The sequence below is a fragment of the Hylobates moloch genome, unplaced genomic scaffold (genome assembly GCF_009828535.3).
Source record: "Hylobates moloch isolate HMO894 unplaced genomic scaffold, HMol_V3 SCAFFOLD_7, whole genome shotgun sequence".
NCBI classification, from domain to species: domain Eukaryota; kingdom Metazoa; phylum Chordata; class Mammalia; order Primates; family Hylobatidae; genus Hylobates; species Hylobates moloch.
In genome coordinates this window covers 17,031,900-17,045,224 of record NW_026652282.1, presented here as the reverse complement: position 1 = coordinate 17,045,224, position 13,325 = coordinate 17,031,900, and the positions used below count along the sequence as shown (strand labels likewise).

Genomic DNA, 13,325 nt, shown 5'->3' with positions numbered 1-13,325 from the left:
TTTCACCATGTTGACCAGGCTAGTCTGGAACTCCTGAGCTCAGGTAATCCGCCCACCTGGGCCTCCCAAAGTGCTGGGATTACAGGGGTGAGCCACCGCACCCGGCCACTTTAACCCATTATTAACAGTTCATGTAATGCTTAATTCACTGAAACGTGACCACCGCTCACATTACTTTTACAGATCAGGTAGCTCTGTTTTAAAAGTTATTCCTCTGGTTCTCAAGGTTAACAGAGATGAATAAAAGTTGATACTGAAAATGGCACACAATTTGCTTTATTTTAAAATATTCATTCTTTGCGTAGGGGTAATTAGCACTGAACAGTGTTAGCCACATAACGGTCTCTCTTCAACTATGTATGTTTTTACTAATGCAAGAATGTTAACTGAAATAATTGATCAAAGGGTAGGGGGAGCTAATTAACTTTAAGCCAACCGAATTAACGAACTTCTTTTCGCTATAAGGAGTGGTCATGTGACTCTGCAATGTAAATGAAAAAATTAAGCATTTTGTACACAAATGCAAAATAGTACACAACTCTTTATCTTCCAAACTTCTGAAAGCACGTTTTATCGTCGGGAATTACATAGAGAATGTGCTGCCAAATTAGCTGAGTTTGGGCCCAGGTTGGATTTGCAACACCTGAATATAGCATGTGGAGGGAAGTGACAAAAACATGAGCCAAGTGGCCCCATTCGCCTTCTTCCCCAGACCACGCTGAGTCTGCCCAGATGTTGTCCAACCTGAGCGGTCCCCCTGAGTCCAAAGCTTCGGGAGAAGGCGCGCAACGAGGACTTCCTGCCGCCTTCTCAGGCTCCCTAAACAGTTGGAGCCTCCCTAAATGGCCACGAGGTTCCCCGGCCTCTAGCCTGTGCCAAGGGGCGCGCTGGCGAAGGCAGCAGAAAGAGCCCAACACCTGCCTCTCGCAGGCCCAGCGAGAAACCTCGCACCGCCCGCGCAGACCTGGCTGGCTGGGTGTGGGGCTCTAATCTCATCCTCACACCTGCTTAGGGAGGCAGGCGAGGGTTTTCCAGGTGTCTGGGTCCCGGGAGGATGAAAGGAAGCTGTTAATAGGCGTGCGCTGGGAGCGCAGCAGGGGACGCGCCGTGGTCGCTGGGCGTGGGAAGACCGGGATGCCTGGGCCACGGCCTGAGGGACTGAAGGGACAGGCCGGCTCGGAGATTTCCCTTTGCTTTTTCTCTTCCCCTCGCTGGGCGACTAGCCAGGGGCTGCAGTAGCTTTCCACTCAGCCCTGCGACTTTTACACATTTCTGCCCGGGCGCACTTAGCGCGCAGCGGCTCCTGGCGCAGTGAACACAGGGTCGAGTCCTCTTGGGACGCACCCTGGACGCTCAGGCCTTCCCCCTCAAGCTCTCGCCGTCCTGTGGGGCTCCGTCGCCGTCGGGGCGTTGGGTTTCCTTAATCCAGGGCTTCCCCATCTTGGGCAGGAGGAGGAGTCAGAACCCCTCCCCTCCCTCTGTCCCCCTCCTCCTCCTCCTCCGCCCACGTCCAGCCTGATTTTTAAATCTAATCTCTTATTTAAAGTCAACAGAGGAGCAGGAACCCCGCGCTCCTGCCTACAAGATATTTTTAAATAATTCTCCAACCTCTGCCGAGAGGGACAGCCTTAAGGAACCTCCCTGTTTTCCCCTCTTGAAGATTTAGGTAGCAGACGTGGGGCGGGGGGCAGCGGTTCGAGGGTCACAGCTGAAGGCCGAGAGCTCTGCGCACTTGGGGAGGAGAATTTGGGCTGGGGGCGGTGCGGGGGAAGCGACTAACACAAGACAAATTAATCCCAAATAGCCACAATTTAACAAAAGAGCGTCAACTCGAAGAGACTTGAATCAAACCAGGAGCCGAGCCCCCAGGAGGCTCCCAGGCACGAAGCCTCCGTTGCCTCCGTCGGAGGAGATGGGGGGCAGGTGATTTCCCAGCATGTGACCCTGAAGAGGGAGGGTCTTGGGCCATTACGGGATGCGCCCAGAGACGAGGCGCGCCCGCACGCACGCACCCCCGGAGGAGACAGGCCGAAAAGACACTCCGCACCCCTTCCCAGGTCCTTGGCTCGGGACTGCGCCCCCGGTACTTTACCCACCTCCCTCCCCAGCTGGGCGGGGACCACTGTTCTCCCTCATTCCCAAGGAGCCTCCGACCTGCCTGGACCCTTGACGGTGAAAGGCTCCCAGCCTTCGCCCCTCCTGCCTTTCCCATTTCTTTCCCCCGCCTCCCGCCGACGCCCCCAGATCTCTTGGGCTCGCCCTTCCTGAAAGTAGGCGAGGCCCAGAAGCTGAGGTTGGGGCGCAGAAGGAGGGGGGTGGGAAGAGGGAGGAGCGGAGCGCAGCGGCCGGGGGCGTGTCCTCCACTAGCCCAGCCCCTGGGTGCGCGCGGCGGTGGTGGCGGCGGCCGAGCCTCGCTTTGAGAGACAGGTATCGCTTAGGCGCCATGTTGTGAGCGGAAGTGGGGGAGCGCGCGGCGGTCGCTGTTCTGCTGGGAGCGGGCGCGGGAACCGGCGGGGGGGGCGGAGCCGTAGTCCCGGCGGCGGAAGGAGGAGAGGAAGAAAGGGGCGAGACCCGGTGCCCAGCGGAGGCGCGAGGCTCTTGCTCAGCGCGCGGGCGTCTCTGGCCAGGCGCGCGGCTTTCGGGCGGTCGGCGTCGGCGTCGAGCCCTCTCTGGGGCCGCCGCCGCTGCTGCTGCTGCTGCTGCTGCCGCTGCCGCCGCCGCCGCTGCCGCTGCCGTGGGGCTCGGGCGGCGACGGAGCGGGGCCGGCCGTGGGGCGGGCGGGGAGGGAGGAGGCGGTGAAGGCGGCGGGCCGGGGGGGAAGATGCCGCTGGCGCAGCTGGCGGACCCGTGGCAGAAGATGGCTGTGGAGAGCCCGTCCGACAGCGCTGAGGTGAGTGCAGCAGGGCGGCCGGGGCCGGCGCATCTCCTCCCCGCGCCCCCGCCGGCTCGCTTCGCTCCCCGGAGCTGGCCACTCGGCCCGTTCTGATCCCGCTCGCGTCTTCCCCCAGGCTCAGGGTTTTGGTTTGGATTGTTGGGGTGGGTCTGTTTGCCGGTCTGTCTATTCCTCCCACCCGCACCCTCACCTCCTTCCCTCGCTCGGGGGACTGCCAGTGTGGTGGCGCGTGGGGTTTGGAGTGGGCGCTGGGGCTTCGCAAGAAGCCAATTTTAATCAACTTTGCGTGGGGGAAGCGGGAGGCGGAGCGGGGGCCGGCGGGGAGTTGGGAAGTTTGGCCCAGCCGGGTCGGGGGCTTTCCCGGACCTTGGCGACTTTGGGAGATGAGGAAGGGGTAGGGATCGGGTTCACCGGGGAGCAGGGACTCTCGAGTCCGGCCGAGGGAGGGGCTGCTGCGGGGAGACCGGCGCGCTGGGCACGGGCGGCGGCGACCTGTGGGGGTTTCGGGTAGGGGGTGCAGGGTTTTGCCTCCCCTCCGTCTGCCGCAGCGGTTTCTGCTGCTGCAAAGAAGAAAGTGGAAGCCTAAGGTCCCCTACCCCCTCCGTTTCTGAGGTCGCAGAGCTGGACCCCCGTCCCTGTGAGTTTAACTTGAGTTTCCTGTCCATGGAGGTGAGAGGGTGATATTCAAGGAGATCAGCGGCCGCCGTAAAGGGCTTTCTGGTTTTCCTTGCCCAGGATCTGGTGACCGTCCCTGAGACACCCACCCTAGTGCCCAAAACCCAAACAATATACCCAAACAGAGCAAAACAGAATTTCCCCGGGCGCATCACTACACCGAGCTTTTCTGAACCGCCCCTGTCCCAGAATAACTCGAGGTCTGCGAAAATAATCCAGACAAGACCCATTCCAAGGTATCACCGCTCCTCTCCGGAGTGGAAAATCAATTCCTGATGGTGGCGCGTCTGTAATTCTTCCTTCTTGACTTTTTGCTGCCTTCTCTCCCCGCAGCGGACTTTGGGGGATTACAGGATGATAGGCTGCGTGTGTGTAATAGTTACTGAGTGAGTGACCCCATTTCTGGAAAGCATGACTGAAACGCGGGGGTGGAACGGGGCAGGCTGTGATGAGTGGTGTGCTTGGCGGCAGCCGCTGCCCTGCCGGCCTCCGCAGTGTGAGAGGTAGATAGGGTTACTGGTTACGTCAGTAAAACCGAGGCTCAGTTTAATCTGAGATGCGGGACACTTGCATTCTCCGGTATAATGGAGAGGGCGGGGGATCAGTTCAAATCGCTTTTCACTTTTTTCCCCCAGTCACCTCCACTGCTGTATAAAAATTTTGCTTGTTCTCCTTAACGCACGCAGAGTTGTAATAGTGCTTATGATTGGTGCTTAGTATTTTGCGACTTGGATCATACTTGTAAAACCTGAACTAAATGCTGCTCTTCAATGGAAAAGACATTGATATATGTTGAAAGAAAAGGAAAGAAAGAAAGGAAATCATGTTTTTAAGACTGGCAGAATCACAAGAACTTTATTTAAAATTGTTAACCAGACTAATACTATAAATATTTTATAAAAAAGCCAAATTTATGATGTTTAATAATCCTTTAGATGAGTAGTGTAAAAAACAATATGCAAGAGCTCTTGTCATATTTTTCCCCAGAAATTTTTTTGCATTAAATAATATAACTAAAAGGTTAATAAAATGTTCTCAAAGTACTGAACTTGTGGAAAGAAATTAAATTTGCTTTGAGCCTGACTTTTACATACAAACATTAACAATTGCAACTCAAGATCAGTCCACATTTCTGCTTGGCATGTATCGATGTGATAGGAAAACAATATCATTTAAAACTCCACCTTATCCTTTTTCTATCTAGAATGCATTTGGATAAGGAAGCACAAAACATATTTATTTAGCACCAACTATATGCCAGGTACTGTGCTACATTACTATTTCATTTTATCCTTCCTTTGACCCAGCAGGGTAGGATTCTGGTCCCCATTGTTATAGATTAGGAAACCAAATCTCAGAATTTAAAAGGTACAAAGATTATAAACAGTAAATGGCAGAGCCATAATTCAAAGCCAGGTGGATACAATTCATGTGCTTCGTTTTATATCAGGGTAGATGTTCCAAATCTTTTGGGGAAAAATTCGGGGTATAAATAAGCAAGTAGTTAGAGGTCATCTATTTTCCAGAAACAAATAGAGAATTATAAGAGGTCTCATTTGGTAAAGCCTTGTTATTTCAGTTACTATCATGTTTTCCAGAACTTGACAGATAGGATTCCACAATTTGCTGTTTTCAAAGAATTTTCTTGCTATTATGGCATAAGGTATGTCAAACAGAGCCGGTGTTGCCAAGATTTATTAAAACTAAATTCTAACAAATTGCCTTTAGATATTTAATTTCCTTTGCTTGTTCAGCTATTTCAAGTAAATTACTTCTGATACAATTTGGAAATATTGAAGACCGTGAGGGTAAGGTTGAAAAGTTCCACTCAGAGGTCTAATATTTTCACTATTATACCGTTTCCTCCCCAGTAGGTTCCTATCAGATAATTGTATTTTACCAGAGTAACATCGTTTTTTTTAAAGAGTCATTTACTTGAGTAAATACATCAAAATATTTCTCTCCAGGTTAAAAGATTTCAGGATTGGTCTGTGTAGGAGTTTACATTTATGGTCTCATCCCTAGTACACTGTGAATTCTTGAAAGCAGACATTCCCCCCCCCCCGCCCCGAATCCTCAACATTCAACACAATGCCTGGCACTTACATATTGTGAACTTAATAAATATCTGCTGAATGAATCATGAAAGTCAGGAATAGGATGATTATGAATCTTATCTCTGTTTTTTATCATTTTAATCTCATTAAAATATGAACAATTTAAAAAGACCTCAGTGCCTCAGTAAAAACACAGGCAGTTTCTTCAGTTTCTTTACACTGGCCTTCCTGCTTTAAGACCTCACACGAATCTCATGGTGTTCAAAACAAAAAAACCCTTGTGGTTAAACTCAAACGTGGGTCAGAACATGATAGGCTAGAACTAGGCCAAATGTTTAAAGAAGCAAATTTAGGATAATAAAGGAAGTACTATGTAAGCAAAGTAAGGATTGGTACAAGATAAAAAACAAACTAGCTTCCTAACTGGTCTAGGTGAACTCTTTAGTGAGTTACTTAAAGATGCTAATATGCTTTTGAATATTTGACTGTTTAGAGGATGGATAGGTAGGAATTATGGCTCTTCTGTTCTACAAATTTCTTGCCACTGCTGTCAGAGACAGCATTTACTGGATCATAAGCCTGACCTAGAGTGATACTTTTTTCTCCGTTGCAATAGAGTAGGTATAAATGATAGTAAATCTAAATATGGAGTTTTCAAAATAATAAAATTATGGAGGTTATTTTTGTTTTATAGAAATATATTATATAAAATAGCCACAATATAATGTGTTGTATACAATGTGTTGTATGAAAATAGCTACCTCGACTTCTTTAATTAACAGGTACCCATGATGCACTGAAAAATATTTTAAAAATCAAGTATATAAGTATTTTATTATAGAAAATGAGGCCTTTGTGTGGGAGATCATGTTTAGTGAATGTGCAGCCATTTTTAACCTCAAAGATTATATAGTATTCTATAGTATAGTACATAGATTTTATAGTATTTCTACTATATAAATATTATATAGATTTCTTATTTCATCTATAGGGAAAATGCTCTATTAAAGTATAATTGATTTTGAAAAAAATGTTTTATTGTTTCTTTTCCTTTTCCTGTTTTATTTTTACCACCTTTCAGGTTTTTTTCTTTCCCCTAAGTGAAGATCTGAGGAGAGGACAGGTATTGTTACATGTCAACTGTCAAGTAACTGTGACACATTACTGAACACTTCATTGTTTTCAGTGATTACAATAGAGGATGTCAGTTTTGTGAAATCTAGAAAACTTTGCTTTATTTTGGCAGCTTGATCCTGTAGTAATGGGGTAGATTCAAAATGTGAAACTTGCTGGATGCATTTAAATTTTATTAATAAAACTTTTATCTAATTACAGGAACAAATATAGGCAGACTTTGTCTTCTCTTTAGTGTACATTTCTGGAAACCACAATAAGTATATCTTATTTTTAATAAGACAGGTGGCATAATTGGACTGTGTACTCCTGACCAAGGACTTGACATTTGCTAAATTATAGAATGACCAAAAATACAGATCACTTATCTAGAAGTCTGAGTTGCAGAACAATTGTCCTAAAGTTTTTTAAAATTTTTATTACTGAGAAATTCATACCACTGTGATAATTAACAAGATTTGCTCCACAGTTCAATGCTCAGGAACATGTGATCTGCCAGGCTGTGAATGATGGGTAAGGTCACAGTTGCCTGGTTGACCCAGTGCAGAATGGGTGCTTTAGACCCAACGGTTCAGATTATAATGAATGACACACTGACATGTTGGTGGTCTCACTGGTAATGCCTGCCTGTGATAGTGCTCAGTTGTTTATGTGCTTTGGTGGATAACACATTTTAAAGCATTGGAATGCAGCTGTGCAAGTACATATATTATACATCCCGTTCCCCAATTCACATAAATAGAAAAAAACAAGTATCTAAATTGTAATACCTAGCATTCAATGTCTTCCTTCCACCCCACTCCCATCAGTGTGTTCTTTTGGAATTAATACAGTGACCTGTATCATTAACCTGGAGATATCAGATCTCAGATATTCTAGTTTATCAGTTTAACACCAAAAAGCATTAAAGCCAAGAAAAACTACCCTATTTAATCATTCAGTAAAAACTACCATATTTAATCATTAAGTTTTGTCATGATTTAGCAAAACAAACACAAATGTGTGTGTGTGTGTGTGTGTGTGTATGTGTTTTATAAAACAGGTTCAGGATAAAATGTATCCATATAGCACATTATGATTATTTTAATACATTTGGCCTATTTATTTTTTGACAGTTTATCAAGTTGTACAATTTAAAAGCCAATATTTATTAATCCCTAATGTACAGAAACATAGGAGGAAGTTGTCTCTTTGGTTAAACAAACTGTTGAAAGATAAACTTTGGCACACCAAAATTTTTACTTTTCAATTGATAAATAATATTTATACATTTTTATGGGGTCATGTGATATTTTGTTCCATGCATAGAATGTGTAATGATCACATCAGGGTATTTGGGGTATCCATTAATCATTTCTGTGTGTTGGGAACATTTCAAATCCTCTCTTCTAACTATTCTGAAATATATAAAACATTGTTATGAACTATAGTGACCCTACTCTGCTGTCCATTGTTAGAACTTATTCCTTCTGTCCAATTGTATGTACTGTGCCCATTAACCAACCTTTCTTCACCCCCACCCCCTCTGTAACCCCCACACCCGTCCTATCCTCTAGTAACTCTCATTCTGAGTAGAAACTCCCTACCTACGAGCCCCACGTGTGAGTAAGAACATGCAGTATTTGTCTTTTTGTCATGTGACCTGTTTTAAGCAAATACATTAGTTACTAGTAATTAAGTATTTTGGGTTTTGCTCATTCTTAAAACTTAGGAGGGACTTTGTGGGGTTATTTGGATTAATAGCAAAGTATTAAAGAACATAAGCTCTGGAGCCATAAAGACCTGTGTTTGAGTCCTGGCTCTGCCACTTAATAACTTTGTAACCTTATGCAAGTTATATTTAATGTCTCTATACTTCAACATCCTAATTTGTAAAATAGGGATGAAAATAATGTCTACCTCATAGAGTTTTGGTGATAATTAAATGAAATAATAATATATGTAAAGTACTTGGTTCAGTACATGGTTTAAGTTTTTAATAAACAACAGTTGCAATGAATCATCCTTCTTAAAGAACTGTCTCAGTTCTTTGTTTTTCCTCTGGGGTATTTTTTTAGAATCCAGCAAAGCAATTAAAAGTGATTTATTTGATTGATCAGTTTAAATAGTCATGGTAATATCTGAATGTAATTGAAAGGGCAAGGGGAACAGAAATCTCTTAAATGTTGTCCTTTTTGCATTGATCCCTTCCTCAATATTGTCTTTAAAGGGAAAAAACATTGTGAAGAATATATGTGGAAGAAGGAAGAAAGGAAAGTTTGTTCACATTTTTAACATTGCTCAAATTGGAAGATGTCTCACAATCCATGGGATGTCATAGTTTAATTAGCAGCATGTTTTTCATTAACAATATATAAAATGATAGCGTATCTTACACTTGATTGTATCTTTTAATCAATGAAATATAGTGTATTCTGTATGTCTACCTCTTGAAGGTAATGTGTCCCTGAAGAAATGGTTAAAGTCAGTTTATAGCATCAATAGGTAGAATTTTAACTTTCTTTCTAAAACATACCAACACAAAATGTGCACACCTTTTTATATTTTTAGGATGAATCCATTCTGTTAATTTTTAGGGAAGGAAATTAATATATCACACCTCCTTCCCATTACTATAAATACATTTGTTTTAGTTATTTGGAAATGCCATAGGGTAACTGGGTTTTCCTGTCTAGAAATGTAATCTTTCAGATTTTGTCTGTAAAGTGGTGTTGGTTCTTACAGAACTCTAAATAGTATGTATAGTATTTTTCAAGCTGTAAAGTCTCTGGAGATATGATGTTAAAAGGTGTATCCATGCCTCAAGAATCACCCCCCTCCAAAAAACAAGGTAGTGTGGCATAATCAAGTAAGTTGGGGAAACGTAGCATTAAATAAGATTTAACCTGTCTTTACTGTATAATTTAGAACTTTTAAGATGTTGTATACAATGAATCTGCAAAACGGATATGGCCCACAGCATTTGAGACTTGATGTCAGAACCCCTTTTTTGTGAACCATCTATTGAAGTCTCAGCGGACACAAAGTGCTTTGCACAACACAGTTTTGGAAAGTCTGATAACTACAGTAACGCGATCCAGTATTGCCTGGAAATGAGCTGTTATGTTTAATTGACTATATTGAAGTGTTTTCTTTAACTGTCAAGAGTTTTGCTTCATTTTGAATTGAAATCTTTCTAAATTAAATTGTATAAAAATGTTCCGTCTTAATAGTGAATATAAATTTAATAATAATTTAAATAAAAGTTAAAAATAATTTACACTTTTGATTCGATGTTCTGAAAATTAATGGTCATATTCTACTTAATATCAAGCTAATTGCCCCTACTAAATGACCTGTACATTGACTGTTTCTGTAACTTATGTCTAATATTTGTAGTTGGAAAATTCTCTTATATGCCACTTTATGCCACTGTTAATCTGCTTTTCTCTCCCATTTTCCTGTTTAAATTAATTGCTTCTTGTTTTCACTTACTAGAGAATAGATAGCTAGGATTAGTAATATAAAAAAGTTACAGTTTCCAAATAATGTAAAATAGCATCCTCACCCTTTTTCTGGTCTCTGCTCATCATGTACAAATACCTCTGGGGTCAGGGGTGTTTGCTGGGCATATTACCAAATAATGAATAGTGATTTTATGTTTTACATACCATAACAGAATGGCTCAATTGCTGGCATTACCTGCCCTGCATATTTACCTTCCTCTCTTGAAGATATCAACTAGAAAGTAGAACATAAATGAACTAAAAAACAGGCAGCTTTAAATTGAAAGCTAGCCTACTGCCCTGCCTGGAGTCAGGTCTCCATATTGTGAGTCCTTTTCTGTTGTTCTCATAAAATAGTGCTAGTTTCCTAAATATTTGTTACTCTACACGTAGGTGTAAATCTAAAAGCACTTTTAGATTTCTTGTCATAATAGAATTACAACCATAGCATAAGTTAAATCGAATTTTCCCATCTTAACTAATATGTCCGTGGTCTCTTATATAACTTAAAAACTAGTTTTGTTTTGCCCACCATATAAATTGATTTTTATAATCTTACATATGGTAATAATCTCATCTTCAAATCTGACCTGGTCATTTAGATTTCTGTGAGCTTCTCTCTCATTCTTTGGGCCACAAAGCTTGTCATAGGAAACTTGGTTCAGTCATTTGATATATGTTAGAAGCAGATGTCAAATGATAGCCTGAAGCAAAAGATCATTTTGACATTAATAGATTGAAATGCATCTCAAGTGCAGTGGTTTGGGATAAATCTTCACTCCAGAAATCTTGTAAAACCTGTAGCAAAAATCTCAGCTACCTAGAATGTTACTTCATTTCTTCACATTTAGGAACAGAGGCATCTATCTGAAAATAATATAAAATAATAAAGATTTACTTAAAATCACAAAAAATTTCTAGATCAGCACTGTTTAGTACAGTAGCCGTTGCCCATATGTGGCTGTTGAGCACTTGAAATGTGGCTAGTATGGAAATGAATTTTTAAGTTTTAACTAATAGTCACTAGTGGCTATTGGCTACCATGTTGAACAGTACAATTCCAGATTACAGGATTAGTACAAATTGAATGCATTTTTTACACCAGTGTTTTTTCATTTCTACCTTGTATGATTTGTATCTTGAAATTAATAGGCTAAACCTTTTCTAAAAACATATTTAACATGCTTTTTCAAATTATGTTTAATCAGATTAGTTTTGTCCTTTTCTACCTTGAAGATTCTGATAAACCCTCTAGGGTGGTACATACCCCACAAATCACCATTCTACTCTTCCTACAACTTTAATAGTTTTACTTTGACATCTCATTCAAGTGATAACACTAAAACATTGGGGGAAATTTAAATATCAAAAAATGTTGTAATTATAAGTTTCCTCTTGTGCACCGAGCTTACAGACCGAGACATAAACAGTAAGACTAATGTCTCTGGGTAGAAAAATATACAATTATCTTCTATATTATTGGATGGATAAATTACTGTATGGTAATTTGTTTAAATATTGTGTTGCATTCACTGTACTGTGCTAGTTAAAACTGAAAAAGTGGATTGGTGCATCTTGAAATATGAAAGCATTTAAATTTTTTTAGCATAGAATTTTAGAGAACAATTTAGCCCTACCCTATTTATGTAAGAAAATTGAGACCTGTTCAGGCAGACCTGCTCCAGGTGATATGTTAACAAAGTCAGAGTTGGGGTGTGCAGCACATTCATTTCACTAAAATTCATTTTGTCATCCACATCATATCAATACAACTTTTTAATTTTATCAAAACTATCTTAAATATAAATTCTGAAGGAGCCACAATGCACAAAAGTTCAAATATTACTTTTTCTCTACCCTCTGCTAATTTTAACCCGTTTGCTGTGTCAGAGTACTCAAACCCAAAATAATATACAGTCTTGCCTTAGCCTTAATTTATAAGTCTGGAAAATACAGTCCTTAGTTTACAAAAACAACTTCAGAATGTTCCTACCTACAGACGAAGGGTGAGGGGTACGTTGAGATCACTGCTCTTTCTTTCCCAAGTGAAGATGGAAGGAAGCTCACGTCTGTTGAATGCCCCCCTTGACAAGTCACTTTGTGTATATCAACTGAATGAAGTATACAGAATTATCCTCAACTTACAGGTGAGGAAACTGAAGCCTAGAAGGGTTAAATAACGTGCTCATGGTTGCACAGCTAGTAACTGAAGGAGCCAGAATTCAAACCCAAGTCTCACAGATTGCAAATTCTGTTGACTTTTCACTACACAGCCCTGTTTGAGTTGAGAACATCCAGGTGAGTGACTCAGTCTAAATGAAATCTGCTACAGGGGAAAAAGGTTCCAGGTAGTTTACATGAGTAGCTATTGTGGAGATGTAGAGAATAACTTAGAGAGATAGGTGACTTCTCATATATATAAATATATGTATGTATGTAGCATAAAGCCGCCTTCTCACCAAGGAGGCCTGTAGAGATGATGTGATCCTGGCATGAACTAGGAATGCTGTTCACAATAGAGACAGTGCTTAAGTAGTCAATAGGTAAAGTTTAAAAAGTTAGTAAAACTGAGTGAAGTTGATGTTAGTTTCCAAATACGGTGGGTTAAATAGGCTTTTGTGAGTTGGCCTGAAAAACAGCATTTATGACATTGTATGGGAAGATTATTTGAGATTTCTAACCAGCTGTCTTACAAATAAAACAAAATGTCTAACGTTTGAAACAAAAATTACAGTACTTGGAAAAAGGGGGGCCTGCCTAGACATTACTTAACAGCTCTCTTTACAGAAGCCTCTAGGTGTATGCCAGAGTAAATGTGCTCTGTTCTTTGATTGCAGCTTATTAAATCATTACCTCTCTATCTTTGCATCCTCTTTTCAGAAAAATCTACTTGATGTTCCCTCAGAGTGCCAGAAAACAGAATTTGGCTCAACCCAAAAATGTTAACAATTATCTTGCTACCGTATAAGAAAAGGAAATTTAAAAGGAAAGTTATGCAATCTTTTTTTTTTTTTCTTAGACTGTCAGATCAAATAGCCCTAATTAATTCCTTTTATTTTTCTTTTTTTTTTTTTTTTTTTT

The 13,325-nt window shown here is 41.6% G+C and overlaps 1 protein-coding gene across 1 annotated transcript in view; it reads left to right on the top strand.

The window, feature by feature from the left end:
• Window positions 1-732: 732 nt before the first annotated feature.
• LOC131383945 (homeobox protein engrailed-1-like) overlaps window positions 733-13,325 on the top strand; it is a 39,869-nt gene continuing 27,276 nt past the window's right edge. Inside the window, exons 1-2 of the mRNA XM_058441838.1 lie at window positions 733-976; window positions 2,460-2,890. Of these exons, the coding sequence (XP_058297821.1) occupies window positions 733-976; window positions 2,460-2,890 (675 nt within the window). The remainder of the gene's footprint in view (window positions 977-2,459; window positions 2,891-13,325) is intronic.